The sequence below is a fragment of the Hemibagrus wyckioides genome, linkage group LG21 (genome assembly GCF_019097595.1).
Source record: "Hemibagrus wyckioides isolate EC202008001 linkage group LG21, SWU_Hwy_1.0, whole genome shotgun sequence".
Classification (NCBI taxonomy): Eukaryota; Metazoa; Chordata; class Actinopteri; order Siluriformes; family Bagridae; genus Hemibagrus; species Hemibagrus wyckioides.
Genome location: NC_080730.1, coordinates 8,801,794 through 8,823,295, shown reverse-complemented (window position 1 = coordinate 8,823,295; position 21,502 = coordinate 8,801,794). Strand labels below are relative to the sequence as shown.

At 36.6% G+C, this 21,502-nt stretch overlaps 1 protein-coding gene across 1 annotated transcript in view; it reads left to right on the top strand.

Annotated features, from left to right (window-relative positions):
* stab1 (stabilin 1) overlaps positions 1 to 21,502 on the top strand; it is a 76,167-nt gene that overhangs the window by 11,159 nt on the left and 43,506 nt on the right. Inside the window, exons 14-38 of the mRNA XM_058373801.1 lie at positions 1,109 to 1,180; positions 1,306 to 1,419; positions 1,503 to 1,556; positions 2,809 to 2,889; positions 3,559 to 3,717; positions 4,681 to 4,743; positions 4,978 to 5,076; positions 6,997 to 7,083; positions 8,089 to 8,200; positions 9,444 to 9,630; positions 10,016 to 10,109; positions 10,539 to 10,697; positions 11,269 to 11,364; positions 12,127 to 12,222; positions 12,957 to 13,004; positions 13,097 to 13,224; positions 14,248 to 14,356; positions 14,453 to 14,530; positions 16,251 to 16,352; positions 17,760 to 17,864; positions 17,942 to 18,076; positions 18,158 to 18,286; positions 18,754 to 18,807; positions 21,016 to 21,129; positions 21,256 to 21,451. Coding sequence (XP_058229784.1) covers positions 1,109 to 1,180; positions 1,306 to 1,419; positions 1,503 to 1,556; positions 2,809 to 2,889; positions 3,559 to 3,717; positions 4,681 to 4,743; positions 4,978 to 5,076; positions 6,997 to 7,083; positions 8,089 to 8,200; positions 9,444 to 9,630; positions 10,016 to 10,109; positions 10,539 to 10,697; positions 11,269 to 11,364; positions 12,127 to 12,222; positions 12,957 to 13,004; positions 13,097 to 13,224; positions 14,248 to 14,356; positions 14,453 to 14,530; positions 16,251 to 16,352; positions 17,760 to 17,864; positions 17,942 to 18,076; positions 18,158 to 18,286; positions 18,754 to 18,807; positions 21,016 to 21,129; positions 21,256 to 21,451 — 2,671 coding nt within the window. The remainder of the gene's footprint in view (positions 1 to 1,108; positions 1,181 to 1,305; positions 1,420 to 1,502; positions 1,557 to 2,808; positions 2,890 to 3,558; positions 3,718 to 4,680; positions 4,744 to 4,977; positions 5,077 to 6,996; positions 7,084 to 8,088; positions 8,201 to 9,443; positions 9,631 to 10,015; positions 10,110 to 10,538; positions 10,698 to 11,268; positions 11,365 to 12,126; positions 12,223 to 12,956; positions 13,005 to 13,096; positions 13,225 to 14,247; positions 14,357 to 14,452; positions 14,531 to 16,250; positions 16,353 to 17,759; positions 17,865 to 17,941; positions 18,077 to 18,157; positions 18,287 to 18,753; positions 18,808 to 21,015; positions 21,130 to 21,255; positions 21,452 to 21,502) is intronic.

Genomic DNA, 21,502 nt, shown 5'->3' with positions numbered 1-21,502 from the left:
CTATGACCCCAAGTACACCATCCCCAGGTGACAGGACAACTGCACCGCATCAAAGGGACGATGGACGCGGCCATGTACCGTTAAATCTTGGATGAGGACCTCCTTCCCTCAGCCAGGGCATTGAAAATGGGTCATGGATGGATATTCCAGCCTGACAATGACCCAAAACACACGGCCAAGGCAACAAAGGAGTGGTTCAAAAAGAAGCACATTAAGGTCCTGTAGTGGCCTAGCCAGTCTCCAGACCTTAATCCCATAGAAAATCTGTGGAGGGAGCTGAAGGGTCAGCCACAAATCCTTGACTTGGAGAGGATCTGCAAAGAGGAGTGGGCCCAAATTCCTTGGGATGTGAGATGTGTGCAAACCTGGTGGCCAACTACAAGAAATGTCTGACGTCTGTGATTGCCAACAAGGGTTTGCCACCAAGTACTAAGTCATGTTTTGCAAAGGGGTCAAATATTTATTTCACTCAATAAAATGCAAATCAATGTATAACTTTTTTGAAATGTGTTTTTCTGGATTTTTGTTGTTGTTATTCTGTCTCTCACTGTTCAGATAAACCTACCATTAAAATTACAGACTGATCATTTCTTTGTCGGTGGGCAAACGTACAAAATCAGCAGGAGATCAAATAATTTTTTCCCTCACTGTATATAATAAGACAAAAAAATTCATGTTACCGAAAAAAGAAAAATCACTTTCCATGTCAGAAAGCTAACAGCTAGCTGTACCTCTGTACATTTTTAAAATCTGTAGTACGTGAATTGCCCACTGAAGAAGTTCCTGTGAAGGCGCTAAGATGAAAAAATAGCGTATTTGAACAACCACATTGTGCTTTGCTTTGCAACAGGAACTACTGTCAGCGATGCAGTTATAGGACATTTATTTTCAGAGAATCCAAAATACAGACAAAAGGTCACAGAAAAAAAAATCTGAGTCAGGCTCTAAAAGGATGTATGACCCAAAATAAAAGATAATGACTTTAACTTGGCTGATCAGCTACATTTGGGTTACAATGTGCAAATGTAATTTTCAGAGAAATCATTCCTTTCATTAAACAATAAGTGGCTTATATTGTTTTCTAACTCGTACTGTTATGTAACTGCAGTTCATCTCAAAAACCATCGGGGACATTCTTGCCGAAGATGCCAGATTCAATAGATTTGTATCTCTGATAGATGTGAGTATTCTTTCCATTTTACGGAATATCAGGGTATTATTTAAATGAATATAATCTTTAAATCAAATCATGCTCTTCAGGCTATTCCTAAGTGATCTGAAGCTTTCACCTGATTTGATTTACAGAACTGTGGAGCTCCAATGCCACTCCAAGGTCCAGGGCCACTCACACTGTTTGTCCCATCCAATAAAGCTGTGGACAGATCTAGGGATGGTAGTATTATATACATGCTAAAGGATGTAAGTATTCACTGTGAATGTATTTGTTTTAGTTCAAGTCAGTATTAAAAATAATTTTATTGCTCAACGTGTTTCTCCCAAAGGCCAAGCACAAACTTCAGGCGCTTCTGAGGCACCATATGTTCTCCGAGGCAGCAGTAAGTTTGCATTCTGTTCGCATTTTAGCTTTTAACATTGTGGTTGAATTTTTCTCGTAATTAGGCTGTCACGGACAATTATGAATTCCAATGTACACAATTATTTTTAAATTGACCCCAGATGTATTCTTGATGAAGTTAGTCTCCGACACTCATCCTCTTTATCTCTGCTCTAAAGCTTTGCATCGAATTTACAAGCCATTTTGTCATTTTGATACATTCCCAAATCTTAATATTCATGTTTCAAATGACTTCTTTGTAAATCAGCACACATAACCAGTGGGTGGAATAATAATACAGAATTGAAGTAACCTCTGGTTGTCCAGGAAGTTACAGTTTTCAGATGTACAAAATTCAGGTGTTGTTTTTCAGGGGTTGGGCTTGGCCCCTTAGTTCCAGTGAAAGGAACTCTTATTGCTTCAGCATACCAAGACATTTTGGACAATTTCATGCTCCCAACTTGTGAGCCAGGCCAAAACTGGGATGTCTGCCTTTACATGTACATGAATGTAATATGGAGTTGGCCCGCCCTTTACAGCTATAACAGCTTCAACTCTTCTGGGAAGGCTTTCCACAAGTTTTAGGAGTGTGTTTATGGGAATATTTGACCAATCCTCTAGAAGCACATTTGTGAGGTCAGGCACTGATGTTGGACGAGAAGATCTGGCTCACAGTCTCCGCTCTAATTCATCCCAAAGGTGTTCTATCAGGTTGAGGTCAAGACTCTGCAGGCCAGTCAAGTTCCTCCACACCAAACTCAATCATCCATGACTTTATGGACCTTGCTTTGTCCATTGGTGTGCAGTTATGTTGGAACAGGAAGGGGTCATCCCCAAACTGTTCCCACAAAGTTGGGAGCATGAAATTGGCTAAAATGTCTTGTTATACTGAAGCATTAAGAGTTCCTTTCACTGGAACTAAGGAGACAAGCCAAACCCCTGAAAAACAAGACCTTAATTCAATGATTTGGAGGGGTGTCCCAAGACATTTGCCAATATAGTGTTTGTTGTGTGAAATTTTTGAAGAACTGGATGAGACTGAAAAATATACTAATGAAAACAGTTTTTGTTGAAATAGTCGTCTATGACTTGTTACTGACTTTAGCTTCATATCTTCAACACAAAACTAGACAAGCAAATGTAAGACACCAAATATAGCTGTAGTAAAGGGAAATATGCGTACAATTGCTTTAAGTTGCATGTTGTTGCATTATTATCTTGTATATGTATGCTGCATATGTACATTTTCGTAGGTAACTGTGGACCAGCTGGCAAGCATGACAGAGATCCAAACCATGGCTAATCAAGTGATAACGATCAATGTCACTGGCGATGTAAGTCACTGCATCTGTCTGGGGATGTTTCAGGGCTGTTGGGGTAACTGCTTAATATCTTAGCACTGAATATAAAAAGCATGCATATGAATGAAATGAATGTACAAATAAATGTTACAAATAAATGTAAAGTAATTGTAAGCACATTAAAAATTAAAAATAAAAGCACATGCCCTACTGATCACACACCATAAGTCAAGACAAGCATTTGTAAAGCATGGCAAATGAAAACTTCACTACAGTACTACAGTAAAATAACACATTAAAAAGCAAATCTACCTTCCAAATGGGACAGACTTTATCCTACGATCACAAATGCTGCCCAAAAAAATGAGTCCCCCCAATGAGGTAGTGATATTTCGATTTACTTATAATATACAAACAGTATTTAATGTAATAATGCCTTATTGAATGTAATAAACCCCAGACGCATGGGGCATTCTCACACCTCTAGGGTTGACTGTTCATTTCTCACCTCCGCCCTTTTACATGCCTCAGGGGTTTCCTCCGGATACTCCACTCCAAATACATGCGTTGTAGAGATTGGCATCTCTAAATTGTATGTGTGTGGGCGATTATTGTTCCCTGCAACCCTGTGTAGCATAAACAGTACAGAAAATGGATAGATTCCAGTCTCTTGATTAGTTTTGTCCCCTTCTTTGCCCTAAGGGAAGAGTGTTACTCACTGAAAAAGGAATACATCTTGATGTGAAAGATATCGTTGCATCCAATGGAATCATTCACATGATCGATGGACTTCTTGTGCCGCCGTCCATTGTTCCGATCCTGCCTCATCGGTGTGATGTTAATGAGACCACCATCATTATGGTATGTAGGGGAATTTGGATTAAGTTGATATAATATGCACCGATAAACCCATTAATTTGCATAATTATATATATATATATATATATATATATATATATATAAAACTGAATAATTATTCTGAACCCTTGCACTGTTGTTGTAGTTGCTATTATAATTTGTTATCATAAATGCCACATTCTCTACTATACTACACACTCTTCTAAATCAAAATAGACTTTTTTGCAAATATATTTTTAAAGGTGAATATTTTCATTTTTTCAAGTAAAAAAAAGATATATGAAATAAACGTACAAAAGAGAATACTGTTGTTGGTACTACCTGAGCTGCAAGGAAAGGTTATCTGAAGAGAAATATTAAACAATTTGACTTTTTAACGTCGGTGGTAAGAAGAAGAAAGCATGTGAAGTCATCACAGAACCCAGAGATTTATTATATAAGCTGAAATACTATGGACCAGGTATTGACCACTGAGAAACTCCTGTAGTTAGGCTGTGAGGCGATGATACTAAACCTCTTCAGGCTCTAAATTATTAATGTTGTTTACTTGAAGTATTGACTCTGTGTATAAAAATCCATAGTATTGGGGTTTATGGTTATTGCTCCACCTCTAATATAAGACCAAAAGAGCTGGTTGGGCATAAACCATTGCAGAATAAAAATTTTTAGAAATAGAAATACATTGATTGCATTTGCATTTACATTTATGGCATTTGGCAGAGGCCCTTATCAACAGGGATGTACAAAATACATCGAATTCTCTATCAATTAATACATCAACACTGGTTCACTAGGTTATTTATTTATTTATTTATTTATTTATTTATTTATTTTTTAACCTACCTCTTACCCTGAGAGATGGTGGGACCAGTAAAGCAGTGCTAATAGGGTCAAGCAATGCTAGTAGAATTGCATTAATACAACATGTGCATATTTTGTTTTTAAACCTGTTTACCTTATTTGCAGAGTCCATGTGTAATGTGCAAATTCATTTCTGAGTCCCAATGTCCACCTGGAACTGAAGAACAGGTATAATTCAAGTTATAGAAGAGATTGCACCTCTGTCACAAATGTATTGTATTACATAGTGGTACAACACTGTTTTTGTATATACAATATTTTGTATATATCAGAGTCTAATACCACAGGTCAACTTATTCAACTGCATCACTGTGGTTAATGATTCCATTGATTATCGATTAATCCAACTGCTGGCAAATGGCCTATACATGCTAACTTGCATGCACTTTTCTGTTATAACAGACAGGCCAAGTTCATAACTGCGATCCTCTTCCTGATCCACGATGGAGTGAATTTACCACCGTACGAGGCTGTGCAAAATACTGCAAAACAAAACGAACGGTAAAAATTCCTCTTATTGTTGTGTTTTCTCCTGTTAGAGTTATTAAGGATAGAGATGGAAAGGTGCTCACAAGTGAGGAGAGTGTAAAGAGGAGATGGAATGAGTATGCTGAAGAGCTGATGAATGAGGAAAATGAGAGGGGGAAAAAAGAGTAGAATGGGTGAGAATGTAGATAAGATTAGAAAGGATGAAGTCAGGAAGGCTTTGAAGAGGATGAAAAGTGGAAAGGCAGTTGGGCCTGATGACATCCCCGTGGAGGTCTGGAAGTGTCTAGGAGAGGCAGCAGTGGAATTTTTAACTAGTTTGTTTAACGGGGTTTTAGAGAGTGAGAAGATGCCTGAGGAATGGAGAAGAAGTGTATTAGTGCTGATCTTTAAGAATAAGAGTGATGTGCAGAGTTGCAGCAGCTATAGGGGGATAACGTCGATGAGCCATACAATGAAGCTATGGGAAAGAGTAGTGGAAGCTAGGTTAAGGAAGGTAGTGAAAATTTGTGAGCAGCAGTATGGCTTCATGCCCAGAAAGAGCACAACAGATGCAATTTTTGCTCTGAGAATTTTGATGGAGAAGTATAGGGATGGTCAGAGAGGGTTACACTGTGTGTTTGTAGACTTGGAGAAAGTGTATGACAGGAAAAGCTGTGGTACTGTATGAGGAAGTCAGGAGTAGCAGAGAAGTATGTCAGAGTGGTGCAGGACATGTATGAGAGGAGCAGGACAGTGGTGAGGTGTGCAGAGGAGTTCAAAGTGGAGGTGGGACTGCATCAGGGATCGGCTCTGAGCCCCTTCCTGTGGAGCAGGTGGAGGAAACCCTGGAGAGGTGGAGGTTTGTGCTGGAGAGAAGAGGAATGAAAGTCATTGGTAATAAGACATGTGTGTGAATGAAAGGGAGGGAAGTGGAACAGTAAGATTACAGGGTGAAGAAGTGAAGACGGTACAGGAGTAATGGAGAGTGTGGGAAAAAGGTAAAGAAGGCAGGTTGGAATGGGTGGAGAAAGGTGTCGGGAGTTCTGTGTGATAGAAAAATATCAGTGAGAATCAAGGGAAGGTGTACAGGACAGTGGTGAGACCGGCCATGCTGTATAGTTTAGAGGCAGTGTCACTGAGGAATTGACAGGAGTCAGAGCTGGAGGTAGCAGAGCTGAAGATGTTGAGGTTCTCTTTGGGAGTGACGAGGTTGGACAGGATTAGGGATGAGTACATCAGAGGGACGGCCCAGGTTGGACGTTTGGGGGACAAAGTTAGGGAGGCCAGATTAAGATGGTTTGGACATGTCCAGAGGAGGGAGAGTGAGTACATCGGTAGGAGAATGTTGGACATGGAGCTGCCAGGAAGGAGGCAAAGAGGAAGGCCAAAGAGGAGGTATGTGGATGTAATAAATGAGGATATGAAGCTAGTGGGTACAAGTGTTGAGGATGCAGAATATAGGGATAGGTGGAGAGAGATGATTCGCTGTGGAGACCCCTGAAGGGAAAAGCCAAAAGAAGAAGAGGAATACAGTTGTTAACAAAAAAACAATAATAGCAAGAGCAATATTTACAATGTCATACTTAATCTTGGTTGTCTTATTCTTTGGGTAGTTAAAGTAGATTTGGAGAACAATGATTCAGACATTTTGGACAATTCCATCCCCAAACTGTTCCCACAAAGTTGGGAGCATGAAATTGTCCAAAATGTCTTGGTATACAGAAGCATGAAGAGTTCCTTTCACTGGAACTAAGGGGCCGAGACCAACCCCTGAAAAACAACACCTGAATTCAATGATTTGGAGGGGTGTCCCAAAACCTTTGGCAATATAGTGTATTATTAGCAGGTTGTGGCTAAACCTTTAATTGAAACGTACAGTGCTACTTGTATTGTATTTAGTTCGAATATTTAAGGTAAAAATATATCACTAATATAAAAAACATGTCCTTTTAGAGGCCTGAATGCTGCAAGGGTTTTTTTGGGCCTGACTGTAAACCCTGTATTGGAGGTTTCCAACACCCATGTTATGACAAAGGCACTGTAAGTACGCCTGTTTCTCTTTAACAAAAATGTGTTGTTGCCCCATAACTCATCACTGATCTTCAACTCAACACGCTGTATAAGCCTTTTTCTGGTTTGCGGAGATTCCACTAACTGTATTAATCTTTAACATAAGATTTCTCTTTGGTAACATTACTATTGATGGTTATGTTCTTGTGAATAGATAATAAAATTAAATCAATTTTCTCTAAGCATGTAATACATTAAGAATCATTAAGGTTTCATTATGGATTTCAAATTAAAGTGGTACCATATTAGTATTTTGGGTCCTCCTTTATTGTGTTTTTTAATGTGCTCCTATTCTTCTTCTTCTTCTTCTTCTTCTTCTTCCTGTCTCTGACTTCACATCTAGAATATCCTAACTATCCCAACTAAAGGAATTCCTAGTTTATTGATTTTTGTATACTTTCTTTTAGGACGTGTTTTTACATTCTTTCAATCAATTTTCACTGCTCTGCAAATACCAACAGGATTGATATTAACACAAATTCCCTCCTCAACCTTCCCCCACATTCTTGCCAGTCGACTGCAAATTAAGATGGTGATGATAAACAGTTTCCTCACCCTTATCTAATTAGTCCAAGAAACGTTCTCAACAAAACGTATCCTTTAAACTGATAAAGCAGCTATTTCTCCCAGTGCATCGGTTTATGATCAGATGCCATTCTGGGGCCCACTCACTTATTTGATTCTCACATTCACTTCAAAATTCTTGCTCCTTGGATATTTTCTTCTTACCAAAACACTCACTTTAAATCATTTATGAAATGTGCTTTCAGAGTAAATAATAATAATAATAATAATAATTATTATATATATATATATATATATATATATATATATATATATATATATATATATATATATATATATATATAAACTAAATATTTTACGTAAACGTCTTCTTTTCATTGATTCTCTTATTATTCTTATATCTCATACAGAGGAATGAAATGCTCACTTCATGTCTGACTTACTTAACAGTGCACTGATGGCATTTATGGAGATGGCTCCTGCAAATGTAACCCAGGCTTTATGGGCATCGGCTGCCACATCTGCTCTAACCCAAAGAAACATGGAGAAAACTGCAATGAAGGTATGAACATAGTGTATTCTTATTCTATGTAGTGTATCTATTCGTGCAAGTATCTAATCTGTCAGTAGTGCAGTAGCAGTGCAATGCCTACAATCATTCAGATCCAGGCAGCAGCTTCAGGTCATGTTCACATCAGCATGTAATCACGAGTGACCAGTTTGACTGTGGAATGATTGATGAGTGCTAGATGATGGTTTGAGTATTTCTATAACTGCAGATCCCCTCCTATTTTCACAGTCTCTAGAATTATAAGTAAAGTGTAAAGGATATACTGTATATCCAGTGAGCTGCATTTCTTTGGATTTAATTGTGTGAGGTCAACTGTGAATAGATACACTGGTTTGAAACTGCAAGGTTCTGGAAAGACTCAGATAACCAACCACCCTCTACAGTTGTGGTGCGCAGAATAGCATCTCGGAATGTTGAATCTTGACACAGATTACACCTCTGTCAAACAAGAACAGAAATCTGAGGCTGCAGTGGCTACAGGCTAAACATAAATGGACAATCTGAGATGTAAATGTAGAAAAACCTAGCCTGGTCTGACGAATTTCTGCTAAGGGTTGGGTCAAAATTAATCGATAACCATCTCTAAACCATCTCTAAACCACCTATCAAAAAGTTATAGAAGATTGGGTCAAAATGTGGTGTCAACCGCATGAATCTACAGACCTAAACTGTCTTGTACTAACAGTCCAGGCTTGGTGGAGGTGGTGTAATGGTGTGGGGAATGTTTTCTTGGCACAATTTGGGCTGTTATACCAATCTACCATCTTCATACAATTTATGCCTACTAATGCCTACCTTCAGCATGATAATGCACCATGTCACAAAGCGAATGTCGCCTCAGAATGGTTGCTTGAGCATGACAATGAGTTCAATATTCTTCAGTGGTCTTCCCAGTTACTCGATCTGAATCCAGTAGGGATGTGGTAGAACAGGAGGATTCACAGCATGAAAGTACACCTGAAATATCTGCGGGAATTGTGTAATGCAATCGGCTTAACACGCAGTGGAATGTTTCCAACATCTTGTTGTTGGAATCCATGCCATGAAGAATCGAGGCTGTTTTCAGACCTCAGTAAATAAATAAAAGCTCAATAACAATGGCTAAAATAATAATAATCAGTAGTTAAATGCTTACAGATTATTCTATATAGATAAATAATAATAAATAGTAACAGTTATTATTATTAAGTGATTGTGTTGATTTCACCTCATTTCTCTGTTCATGTTTTTGCAGACTGCCAATGTGTTCACGGCGTGTGTGATAACAGGCCTGGCAGTCAGGGTGTGTGTCGCAGGAACTCCTGTCTGTCTGGATACACTGGAGAGCTTTGTGATCGCACAGCCACGCTCTGTGATTCAGACGGAGTCTCTGAACACTGCCATGTCCATGCTTACTGTACACAGACTAACGGCATAAACATGTCAGTTACACTACTGTACTTTTATGCAAAATTTCTGAAGTGCTAGGGTCCATGTATTTCTTAAAGCATCTCAGAGGACATAAAAAGTTTACACCCTGTTATAATTTGAGGTTTCTGTGGAAAAAAAAAAGATTTTAAATCAACCATGACAGGATTGATTCACAAAAAGCTTAGACTTTTTAATATCCACTGTATGCTTTGTATAAATGATCATTCAGTGCTTATTTACTGCGTATGCATGTTATCAAGTTGCCCATCAGTTGAAATGGCTCTTTAATGTGTCACAATTTTGTCTTCTCTTTGAGTACTTCTGATAATGAACACAGTTAAAGTGAACTTTTTCTGTTTATTCTAGTTTGCTCATTGTTGATGGTGTATGTTCTAGGTGTGTGTGTGGTCCTGGATATGATGGCGATGGATACTCCTGCACTGAAGCCAACCTGTGCCTCAAACCGGACAGAGGAGGCTGCCACATAAATGTGAGTCTTTAATTTTCCTACTCTTCTACGTTTCCCATTTCTGAAGGCCTGATAGAAGCGTGAGAAATTTGAGAAACCCTGTGAATGAGTTGTTACTGCTGAAAGGATAACATAATCGAACGAGCAGCTGATCGGTTGAAGCATACTATCAGAGATTTGCTGTTATAGAAAATTAATCCACACCTTTGTATTTAAGAAATACAGCACCGCATTGATGTAGCTTTATATTTGGTTCATTAATCACAAATTTTCAGCTTACAAATGTCCTTTATCAAGCTTATAACATTTTCTGATATCCTTCAGAGACATAATAACACATAATATTTCTGATCAGCTCATGAGAAATGACTGTATTGTAGTGATGTATTGTATTGATGTATATGTATTGATTGTAATGACTGTAGATGTATTTTGTTTATGTGTTTATAGGCACAGTGTGTGTATGCCGGCCCTGGAAATGTGTCGTGTGTGTGTAATGAGGGATGGACAGGTGACGGTGTTCTGTGTGTGGAGATCAACAACTGTTTAACAGCGGATCGTGGTGGGTGTCATAAACAGGCTGAATGCACCTACACCGGACCTGGCAAGGTAACAATTCACTGCAGCAATTTTTCTGTTAAATATATTACACTAAATGAATAAATATCGTAATACATCAAGTCAGAATGTCTTGTGTCTTATCTATTAAGTAATATCCTATAATAAATAAAAAAACATATTATATTAAAATGTCATTTTTTTCAATATTCTAATCTTCCGAACTTATTTTTAAAGGTACACATTAAGTGCTTTTTTTATTAATTATTTTAAATAGTTATTCTATTTAAAAATGATTATATTCTAATGTTCTTATTAATATATCTCTTTATTAAAATATATATTAATACCTCATATTAAATGATGATACTTAAATACCTCTTATAATATTATATATAATATTATATATATATAATATATATATAATATAAATTTAAGCTTAAATAAACATTCATATTATTTGTATGTAAATTATGTTATTTTTATTTTATTAAAGGATGGGGGGGAGCCAAATTAGAAAGATATTGCATATCGAATAGATATTATATAAAATTATTATGTATAGACTCTCTCTATATGCAGTACTCAATTAGCAGCTAAAATTTGCTTGTTATTTCTTCAGAGTGAATGTGCCTGTAAGAAAGGATTCACGGGAGATGGCATCGCGTGTCAGATGGTTAACCCCTGCCTGACAGACAATGGAGGCTGCCACGCCATGGTTTGTATTCAATAATACACACATTTCCCTACTGAGACAGATAGCAGATGTGTGCAACTATGTCTGAAACACTGCTCTAATTTCTACAAACTAGGTTCATCATGGGTATTTTGTATTTATTTGAAGCTCAGACTGCATGAATAGGTAGTAGGCTAGTTCGTAATTTGTTACAGATAGATAGATAGATAGATAGATAGATAGATAGATAGATAGATACATACATACATACATACATACATACATACATACATACATACATACATACATACTTTATTCATCCAGAAGGGAAATTTACAGCTTCCAGCAGTATCCACAAGCACAGGTAATAGATAAAATTAGAAATAATATAACAAAAAAAAAAATACTAAATACCTGAATTTAAAGGCAAAAGTATAAGAAATAAAAAAATATAACAAAATTGAACAAAATATAGCAAAAAATACTAAATACAGAGATTTAAGGAATAAATACAGAGATTTAAGGAACACAAGATAAGTAATAAAGAAAAAATTCTGCTAACACCGATAAACCTAAAATGTGCTGCTTAGTTAATGGATTTTATGGAATGAATGGTAATGTACTATAGAAACTAGCTAGCTAGTTAAGTGTTCATGGCGTCATGGGTAATTTGTACACTTTGGAACCAATTGTATGGCTGATAGCTTGACTAAATACTGTATCTAACAATTTCTGAAGACTTACATGTTACCATTCTCAATAAAATACATGTATATATAAAACTATACCTCCCCCCCCCAACAGGCAGAATGTTCATTTAATAGCAGTGGCATACGCGAGTGTATTTGTCCAAATGATCACGCAGGAGATGGCTTGACATGCTATGGGAATATGCTGATGGTAAGCGCCTTCCTCAGAATAATGAATCACTATTTAATACAAGTTAAATACCTGACTTTGTGCTAGAAGGACACAGCTCTTAAAACAAGATTTAAGAAGTCTGACGATCTGAAAAAAGTTGAAATAAGTTATAAATGTGTAAAGTTAGCAGTTTACAGTTTTATATACATATAGTTTTATATTACAGTGTATATATATATATATATATATTTTACAAACACAAAGTGTACTAAATAATGAGCAAATAAATGGATTTGTATCTGTATTTATATGTTACAATGAATTCAGTTAAAAGCCTACATTACACTACTGTATTCATGCACTTTGTTAACCCATTAAATAGTACTTAATACTTAATAATATAACTTATTTATTATTATTATTATTATTATTATTATTATTATTATTATTATTATTATTATTATCAATAATAATAATAATAATAATAATAATAATAATAATAATAATAATAATAATAAATAATTTAATAAATAATTCTGTAAATTAACATCAAGCATTAGTTGACCATGAGGGTCATCAGTAATTGATGCTAAGACATGTTAACTATGTGACTAAATAATATAGCTAATAATAATTGAATATAGGATAGTAAATAAACATTAATAAACCATGAATGATTACAAAAAGTGTTTGTTTTGAATGTTAACTAATTAATAAACACCTGAATACTTAATATTCATTTCATAACCCTGCTATTTTTCTACTCTTTCCAGGAACTAGATGAAAACTCAGACTTCTACACGTTCAACCGCTATCTTCACGTTTGTACAGTTTGATTATGTCTATAATCCAGTCACAAAATTCCTACCGTTTTGCAAAGCAAGTAACGTGTGTTTTGTCCTTGAACCTTTAGAGACACCCAGTGATCAGTGCTGAGAGCAACGTGACTGCTTTAGTTCCGTCCCAGACTGCGTTTAGAAACCTGACTGATTCAGAGCAGCTGTTTTGGACTGACTATTACCGCCTTCCTTACCTCCTGCAGTACGCTACACTTTTTCTTATACGTCCATGCTGAAGTGATTGTGTCAGCACTTTGTTCACTAGTGACAATTATTGGAAAAAAAATAATGCTGGGAAATATAAGGAGGTTGGGCTGGGGGCTGGGGATTGTGGGGTGTGCAGTTATGATGTGATTTGAAGATGTTCAGTGAACAGGTAACATTAGCTAGCTAGTTATCCAATTGTGGGGTGGAAAAAGTACAGAGAACATGTAGGCATTGTATCAAAATCTAACTAGAAACAAAAATCTACTGCGATAAAAGTATCTACACTTAAATTTAGTCAAGGATTCATGAGTAAAAAGTAAATATTTTAACTGGAGTTCATCGTGCCCCAGCCTGCCTGCATGAACAGCTAGTTAGCTCAGCAATCAGGTAATCTATAATATTCTGCAGAAAATCGACCATTGTTCTTGCTGCTTCGTTAATGTTTAATGACTCTTTCAGAGTGACTGGTAAAGCATATTAGAGGCTATGAATAATTCATAACTAGCTAGATAGCTTAGACTAATTTACAAAGTAAAGTAGGTAGCTTTGGGGAGAAAAAAATGTGAGAGAGAAGCTGTTTGAGAGAGGTCAAAAAGAACAAAAGTAGAGAGAAATAAATAAAGAAATATTGTTTTATAAGTACTTATTTAGATTCAGTTCTATTTGAGGAATAAATAATAATAAATAATACTGAGTAGCAAATAACAATTACGGAAATTACTTGTCCATTTCCTATTTCCTTAAAAAAAAAAAAAAAAAACCTTTTGGGGCTTAGTCTAAATGACATCTTAATCTAATTAGTCAGATGAAAAAGTGATGAAAGTGCAAGATGTTTTGTGCTTCGATTTTACATAATAAACCCGACCTCAGGATTCTGCCACAATCTTTGCTTTCTCTGTGGTGTTAGAAGAGTATAATAATTAAAGTGTTCAGTAATCCTTAGTTGATCCTTTCATTAATTGTCATATAAAGGATTTTGAGTTCAGCTTGTGAAAGTAGAAGTGTGTGTTCCTTTCAGAGCTCACTTTCTGGATGGCATTTACAGCTATGATGACCTGAAGAAGCAGGTCAATAAAACAGTCCAAACCAAATCCAAGACAAAATGGGAGATCACAATTAAAAACGGGGTAACAACTGACACATTCCTCAGATAACATGTAGGTGTTTGTTGTATTCACCGACTTTTCTCATCGCAGTGTGTGTCTGTGGTTTTTCTTCTTCAGGAGCTTATGATTGATAACGCTGTGATTCTTGTCCCTGATCTCCAAGCAACCAATGGATTCATTCACATCATCAATAGGGTAACTGTACATTTTTAGTTGATGTGACAAAACACTCAGCTTTTTTTAGTTAACCTAACACATCTTCATTTTATTCCACTCATCCCTGCAAAAAAAAAAATACTCCAGATCTTTTCAATTGCTAGAGGATCTTTGTGTGCACAGTGCTCTTCATGTCTTTCTACAGATTTTTGATAGGATTTATATCTGGGCTCTGACTGAGCCATCGAAAAACAGTGATCTTCTTATTCTGAATTATTGACTTGGATTTGTGCTTTGGATTGTTATCTATTGTTATGCTGGAAGGCGAACATTTTTTCTTCATCTTCAGCTGTCTGTCAGAGGCCTGCAGGTTTTGTGACAAAATCAAGTGGTATTTGGAGTTATCCATGATTCCCTCATTCTTGACTAGAAACCTAGGCTTCTTTTTTTGGGGGGGGGGATAAGCTGCCTTGCCTCGTACCAATATATCTCCTTCCTTGACCTCATCAGTCCACAACACATTTTGCAACATGATTTAGAGTGATTGTATATATGTTTTATCAAAACGTAGGCGAGCTTGTTGGAGAAAGGGCCATGGATCGCCATATCTCATAATAAGAATAATACAAATATAAGAGATTGTTGTGACATGCAGGGAGTGACCAGTACTTGCCAGATATTCCTGCAGCTCCTGTTATGTTGCTCTACATCTCTTGGCAGCTTAGCAAGTTCTTTTCTTTCTGTCCTTTTGACTATTTTTGAGTGACGTCCTTGTTCTTGGCAATGCAATGCCCCCATTTTTCCAAATTGTTCAAAGTAGCCATCAATGTGTTTCAGTGTTTTGGAATTTCTTTTGTTCCTGATCAATACTTCCCAACACTGAGATCTTGTACATGCTTTGTAATCTATCTATCTATCTATCTATCTATCTATCTATCTATCTATCTATCTATCTATCTATCTATCTATCTACACTATGTTGCCAAAAGTTTTGGGACACCCCTACAAATCATTGAATTCAGGTGTTGTTTTTCAGGGGTTTGGCCTGACCCCTTAGTTTCAGTGAAAGGAATGCTTCAGCTACATACCAAGACATTTTGGACAAGTTCATGCTCCTAACTTTGTGGGAACAGGGAAAAAGATAGGACACTCTCCTTCAATTCTCCTTCATTTCAATTTGGTTTTACATTTTGGGGAATAATGACAACATGCTGAAATCGGTTGTTTTTTTCCGAAACAGACAATTCCAAAATGTTGACCTGTATATTTTTTGGTCACCTGAGGTTATTTGTTGGTTTATAGAAATTGAGGAGGGTCACCCAAATGTTATTTAGGCCCTGATAAATAAAAACATACACTGGAAGGAGGGTGTACACCAACCCCATTCCTCACACTATACACGTCATCAGGTTATTGTCATTTTTTTGAACCCTTTCTTCTGTAAAATATTTCTATTTGTTTTTATCTAAATATATCACATTAAAGGTAGAAAAAGATCTGACATGATTTATCTTGGTTTCTTTATTCACATCACATAATCTCGCACAACAGTGTGTAGACTTCTTATATCCAGTGTTATTCTTCTTATTCTAACCCCTTCCTTCACCACTTTAATGCAAATACCATTCAATTTTGCAAATAAATCTGATTCTATTGTATATTTTAGTACTGAAATCTAGTACTGAATTGTAATTCTGGTTTGCTGTGAGATGCTTCCTTAAAGAAGGCACTGTTAAATAGTGTGTGTGTTTTGTGTCAGGTTCTGAAACCACCCATTTCCGACCTCCCCCCTCCTCCCCCTGACCTGATGGAGGTCCTCAATAAGACTCCCTCATTCAGCCTCTTCAGAGAAGCAGCACTGGTAAACACACACTCTCCTACACACACACACACACACACACACAAAACAGTCTATACACACACTAATCTAAACACATAACCAGACTGAAAACCAGTCTAGGTACAGTAAATTAAACACAAACACTCAAACAGTCAACACACACACACTAAAATAAACACAAATACTCCAGTCAGTACACACTGAGCTAAACACACACATGCAGACACGCACGAACACACACACACACACATGCCAGAATGTACAAACACACTAACACAGATCAGTCAATATACATTAAATGCAAACACACACACACACACACACAGACCAGTCAACACACACACTTACCATAACACAAACACACAGCCATCCAAACACACACTAAAGTACATAGAGATACTCCAGTCTGTACACACTAATCTAAACACACACACACACAATAAACATTATCCTAAACACACACATACACAAATTACATTTTAAATTAAATGCAATTAATTTTTCAATCGTTTTCAATATCTTGACTATCTTGACAATATCTATCTATCTATCTATCTATCTATCTATCTATCTATCTATCTATCTATCTATCTATCTATCTATCTATCTATCTATCTATCTATCTATCTATCTATCTATCTATCTATCTATCTATCTATCTATCTATCTACCTACCTACCTACCTACCTACCTACCTACACTAACCCCTATCCAAAATAATTCACACAATACACATGAACACAATTCAATAGACTAATGTACTTATTATCCACACACTGCATCATGCTTTTACGTTATCTGCTTAAATTCTATTCTTATTTTCATGAAAAACATAAAATATAAGAATATTATTGAAATAACTTTTTCCCAAAAGACTACCGACACATTCGAAACCAAAAACAAGCCCCAAACCCATTTTCCAATATTTATGAAATGTGATCCTGCTTAAACCATATCTTTCAGTCGGAGAAACCTAAAAGAAAAATGATCAAGCAAGCTACCTCTATCATTCGATAAATGGATGCATGTAGGGTCAATGATTGTACTGTCGAGATTATGTTTATGTGTGTAACGTAGCAGGTTAAGAAACACGATCATTAGGATATTAGATATGAATCCACTCCCATCCAGACAGTTTCAGAGAGTCTATAGAGGAACAGAAATCGTGATTTGTATTTATAGATAATGATTTATTTTTTTTAAATCGCAGTAATTGCCTTAAGTGATTTGGAGGTGATTTTCAACTTATATTAACATTAATTATTTATATTATCAATCGGTTCTGCATGTGTGTGGACAATAGGCGTAAAATGGTTAAACAGATCAAATGATTTTCTTTAAAGAATTAAAATCGAATGGTTTTCTTTTATTAATGGCTGATTCACTGATGTGCTGTGAAAGTAAGGACACAATTCTCCTTTTTGTTAGCGGTACAATTTAACAGAAAGTATCACAACGAGGGACTTCACCGTCTTTGTTCCATCTGACCGTGCAGTTAAGGAGTACCTGGAGAAAACTAATTCTACACGTCTGGTGAGCTATCAAATGATTTTGGTCTTCTCTACAATCGTGTTTCCATTCAGTAATTTCAACGTTTCGTCTTCTAATAGGACGAAAACATTGTGAAATATCATGTCATTTCAAGAGAGCAACTTTTCCCCGAACACTTGACTGACGGGACGTTAAAAAATACCCTGCTTGGAAATGAGTATCAAATCATGGTTCACTTAAACAGTGAAAATAAGGTATATAAAGTATATTACATTATAAACTCAATAGAAAAAATATTTAAAAGGAATGACTTGAGATCCTTTTTCTCTTTCTAGACGCTCATTAATGATGTAGCATTGGATGGGAACTTCACCGAGATTAGACACGGTGTCATTATCAGCATCTCCCGGGTGTTAGTGATTCACAAAAACTACTGCAGCAGAGACATGTACATGAAAAGCTTTGTAAGTCTCACAGTGAAGACAGAACTTTATTAATCCTGAAGGAAATTAATCATATGAATCAGAAACGCTTAGAAATCAGGGCAGTCTTTTATTTAATACTGCAAATTTCTAACAATATACACAAGATTAAGGTCAGGCTAATGGGTGAAGGTAGTGTTAGTGCCTTCTCTTACAAATCTAATTTGCATGAGATTGCAGGCCCTTTTCCTTTTAAATATAGTTAATAATGATAATTTAAGATCTAGAATGTTAAAAATGAAAATAGAAGGAGTTTTTTTTTTTTGCCATGAAACCATAACTGAGTAAGATTTTTTTACTTAAATATAGTAACTGAGTATAGTTGAATATTTTTTTTTTTTACCTCTGCAACTCATATTGCTGTCCTAGACATTGTCAATAATTAAAAATTCACCAGTTATTTGAATAAAAAATACCTAATGTTGCATATGTTTGATCCTCTCACACAGGGAAGGTGTAGTGCGTGCAACTCGGCTCCCAAATGCACCTTCGGCAGCAAGCCTGTAAGATAACACCCTTCTGTTCCACATCATGTGCTTCATTAGTATATACATGGCTTTTGTTCTCAGTTCTCCGGTCTTAGGGGACTGTGTGCTTCCCAACGCTCTCTCGGTCCCAACACACCTGCGTCTGCTGCTAATTATCAGGCCTTCATGGATGGAATCAGGCGGATTAGTAAAGCGAACACACAGTTCAGCAGTCCCAGAAGACAGAAACTGAACACTTTACACAGCTGAATCATTATGGGCTTCTTCTGCCTCAGTAACTCGGCGCTGTTCATGTGTGCATTTTATTTTATTCAGTAAATAACATTATCCATACTCCGTGATCATCCTTTATCAAAAAAATGCATCCGTAGTGTACATCTGATTCCATAATTATACACACCTACAACTGCTCTAACATTCACTGTCCTACTATTTATATGTACTGCTGGAAAAAGAAGCACCAGCAATAAGCAGAGATTATTTGTGTTGTGAAATTTTACGTTGAGAACAACTGTACAAGTAGCAAGAACGTCCATAGATGTTGTGTAGCCATAACCACAGAGCCACCATGTCTCATACGTAATGTTGGTATTATCTCATTATTACCTTAACTCGAAATACAGACCTCTGTGCATCGAAACAATGAGCTATGGTCTCTAACCGCACAGCATGGAACAACAAGATATGCCTGCTGTATCTGATACTCCAGCATCACACCCATAGACAGATATTTTAGAGTCCTAGATAGCCGAAAGAGATCTGGTCTTTACCTTTAGATACAGACACAATATTAAATGCATCTATTTCATCTTCTAAATATAACCACCATTTTATTAGGAACACCTGCACATTTATGCAGTTATCTAATCAGCACATCCCATCTAACCGTTTTGTGGAGACTTTTGTTTTCTTCATTCGGATGGTTGATGTGAGAGTTGACGGAAACCTGCATCTGCATGCAACATGATTGGCTGATTGGACAACTGCATAAGTTAGCAGCTGTACTGTTGTTTTGGGTAACGTGACCTGTGAGAGTCTATTTGTTTAATATGGATTATTGACACACATCTATCAATCCATCATAAACCTTTGAAATCTCTACCATTTGGCTTGTTAGATTAGTCCAGTTATCCTACAGTATGCTTTTGTGTACTATAATCCATAGACAGAGGTACAAGTGGAATACACATGAATGTCCATCATGTGCAGACCTGAGCAGCATGATTTGTCCAGCGCTCTGCCTCGAACCAGCCTTTAATGGACTGAGTTTGATTCCACTCAGAATCCATCAAAGCCTGATGTCTACCCATTTGAATACACACATATCCAGTATGCTCAAGCTTGATTGGGTGGAGTGACTGGAGAGCTCAGTGGTTTTTTTCATGTTGCTTCACATTTGCTCATTTAACTGGTGCTTTGTCCCAATGCGACTTACAAATGAGACAAGATACAGCTAAGGGTCTCGTTAAAGGACCCAACAGTGGCAGTGCTGAGATTTGAACTCACAACCTTCTGAGCAATTTCCCAAAAGCCTTAGCCAAGGAGCCACCGGTTCCCTTGAGTTTCAGCTAAGCACACCATCATTTGCATTATGTCTATGTCTGTCTGGTTACAGGCAGCCTGCTGAAAAACAGATGCATAACTAGGTTGCTGATGACCACGAAGATGACTACACTTAGTGACCCCTTCTTCCTACCACAGATGACACTTTTATTTGCACATGAAATCGCAGAACTTAAATTGGCGGTTGTTGCAAAAATGTCTTTAAATGGGTCTTTAATTGCTGTTTAAAATACAGGGGTGTTAACAATTTAAAGAATCAGTAATTGTTTACCTAAAAAGTGACTTATATAGAAGGTGAAACTGATAAAATAGCCAATGGGTTTAGGTACATGACCTGTGTGTTTGACTGATTAATCTGCTTGCTACCTGATTCCATATTATGTACAATTATTCATATCTGTTTCCATATTAGATAAATCATAATATAATTTTATACACTGTGAATTCTAGTCTATATGATCTACTGTACTTTTACTTTGTATTACATATTGATTGCTGCTGATGTAACTACACAGTCTTCAGTACATTACTATGTTACTAAGTTATAAATGGAAATATTTGGAATAACCAGTCTGGAGTCACCAAAAAGCATTTTCTTTCTTTCTTTCATATATATATATATGAAATTTTATTAACATACAAATGTATTCCATTTTGAAGGTGAAGGATGCATTCCCTCTGAATATGAAGCCCAACTGTAAATACAGGACAAAAGTAGGAAAAAGGAGAACGTCAGTACCAGGTTGCATGATAGACTGTATAAAAAAAATCAAGGTAAGATCCTCATCGTGAAGTGTGTGCATAATGGCAATACTAATAACTAATCAATAATGTGGTGAACAATTTTTATTAATATAATCCTCAACATCATATATGGGAATATGTGTTTTGTTTTCTAAGGATCATTCCTGCTGCCCAGGATACTTTGGACGTGATTGTTTTAAATGTCCTGGAAATGTGGACAACTGGTGCTCCAACAACGGCAAATGCCAGGATGGCCTTTGGGGCAACGGGGAATGTCTGTGTAATGAAGGGTTTCATGGCACAGCATGTGAAATGTGTGAGCCTGGAAGATATGGCAAAGACTGCAAATCAGGTAGTATCCACGTTATATGATCTCATGTCATAGACCGTTGTCCTTAAACAG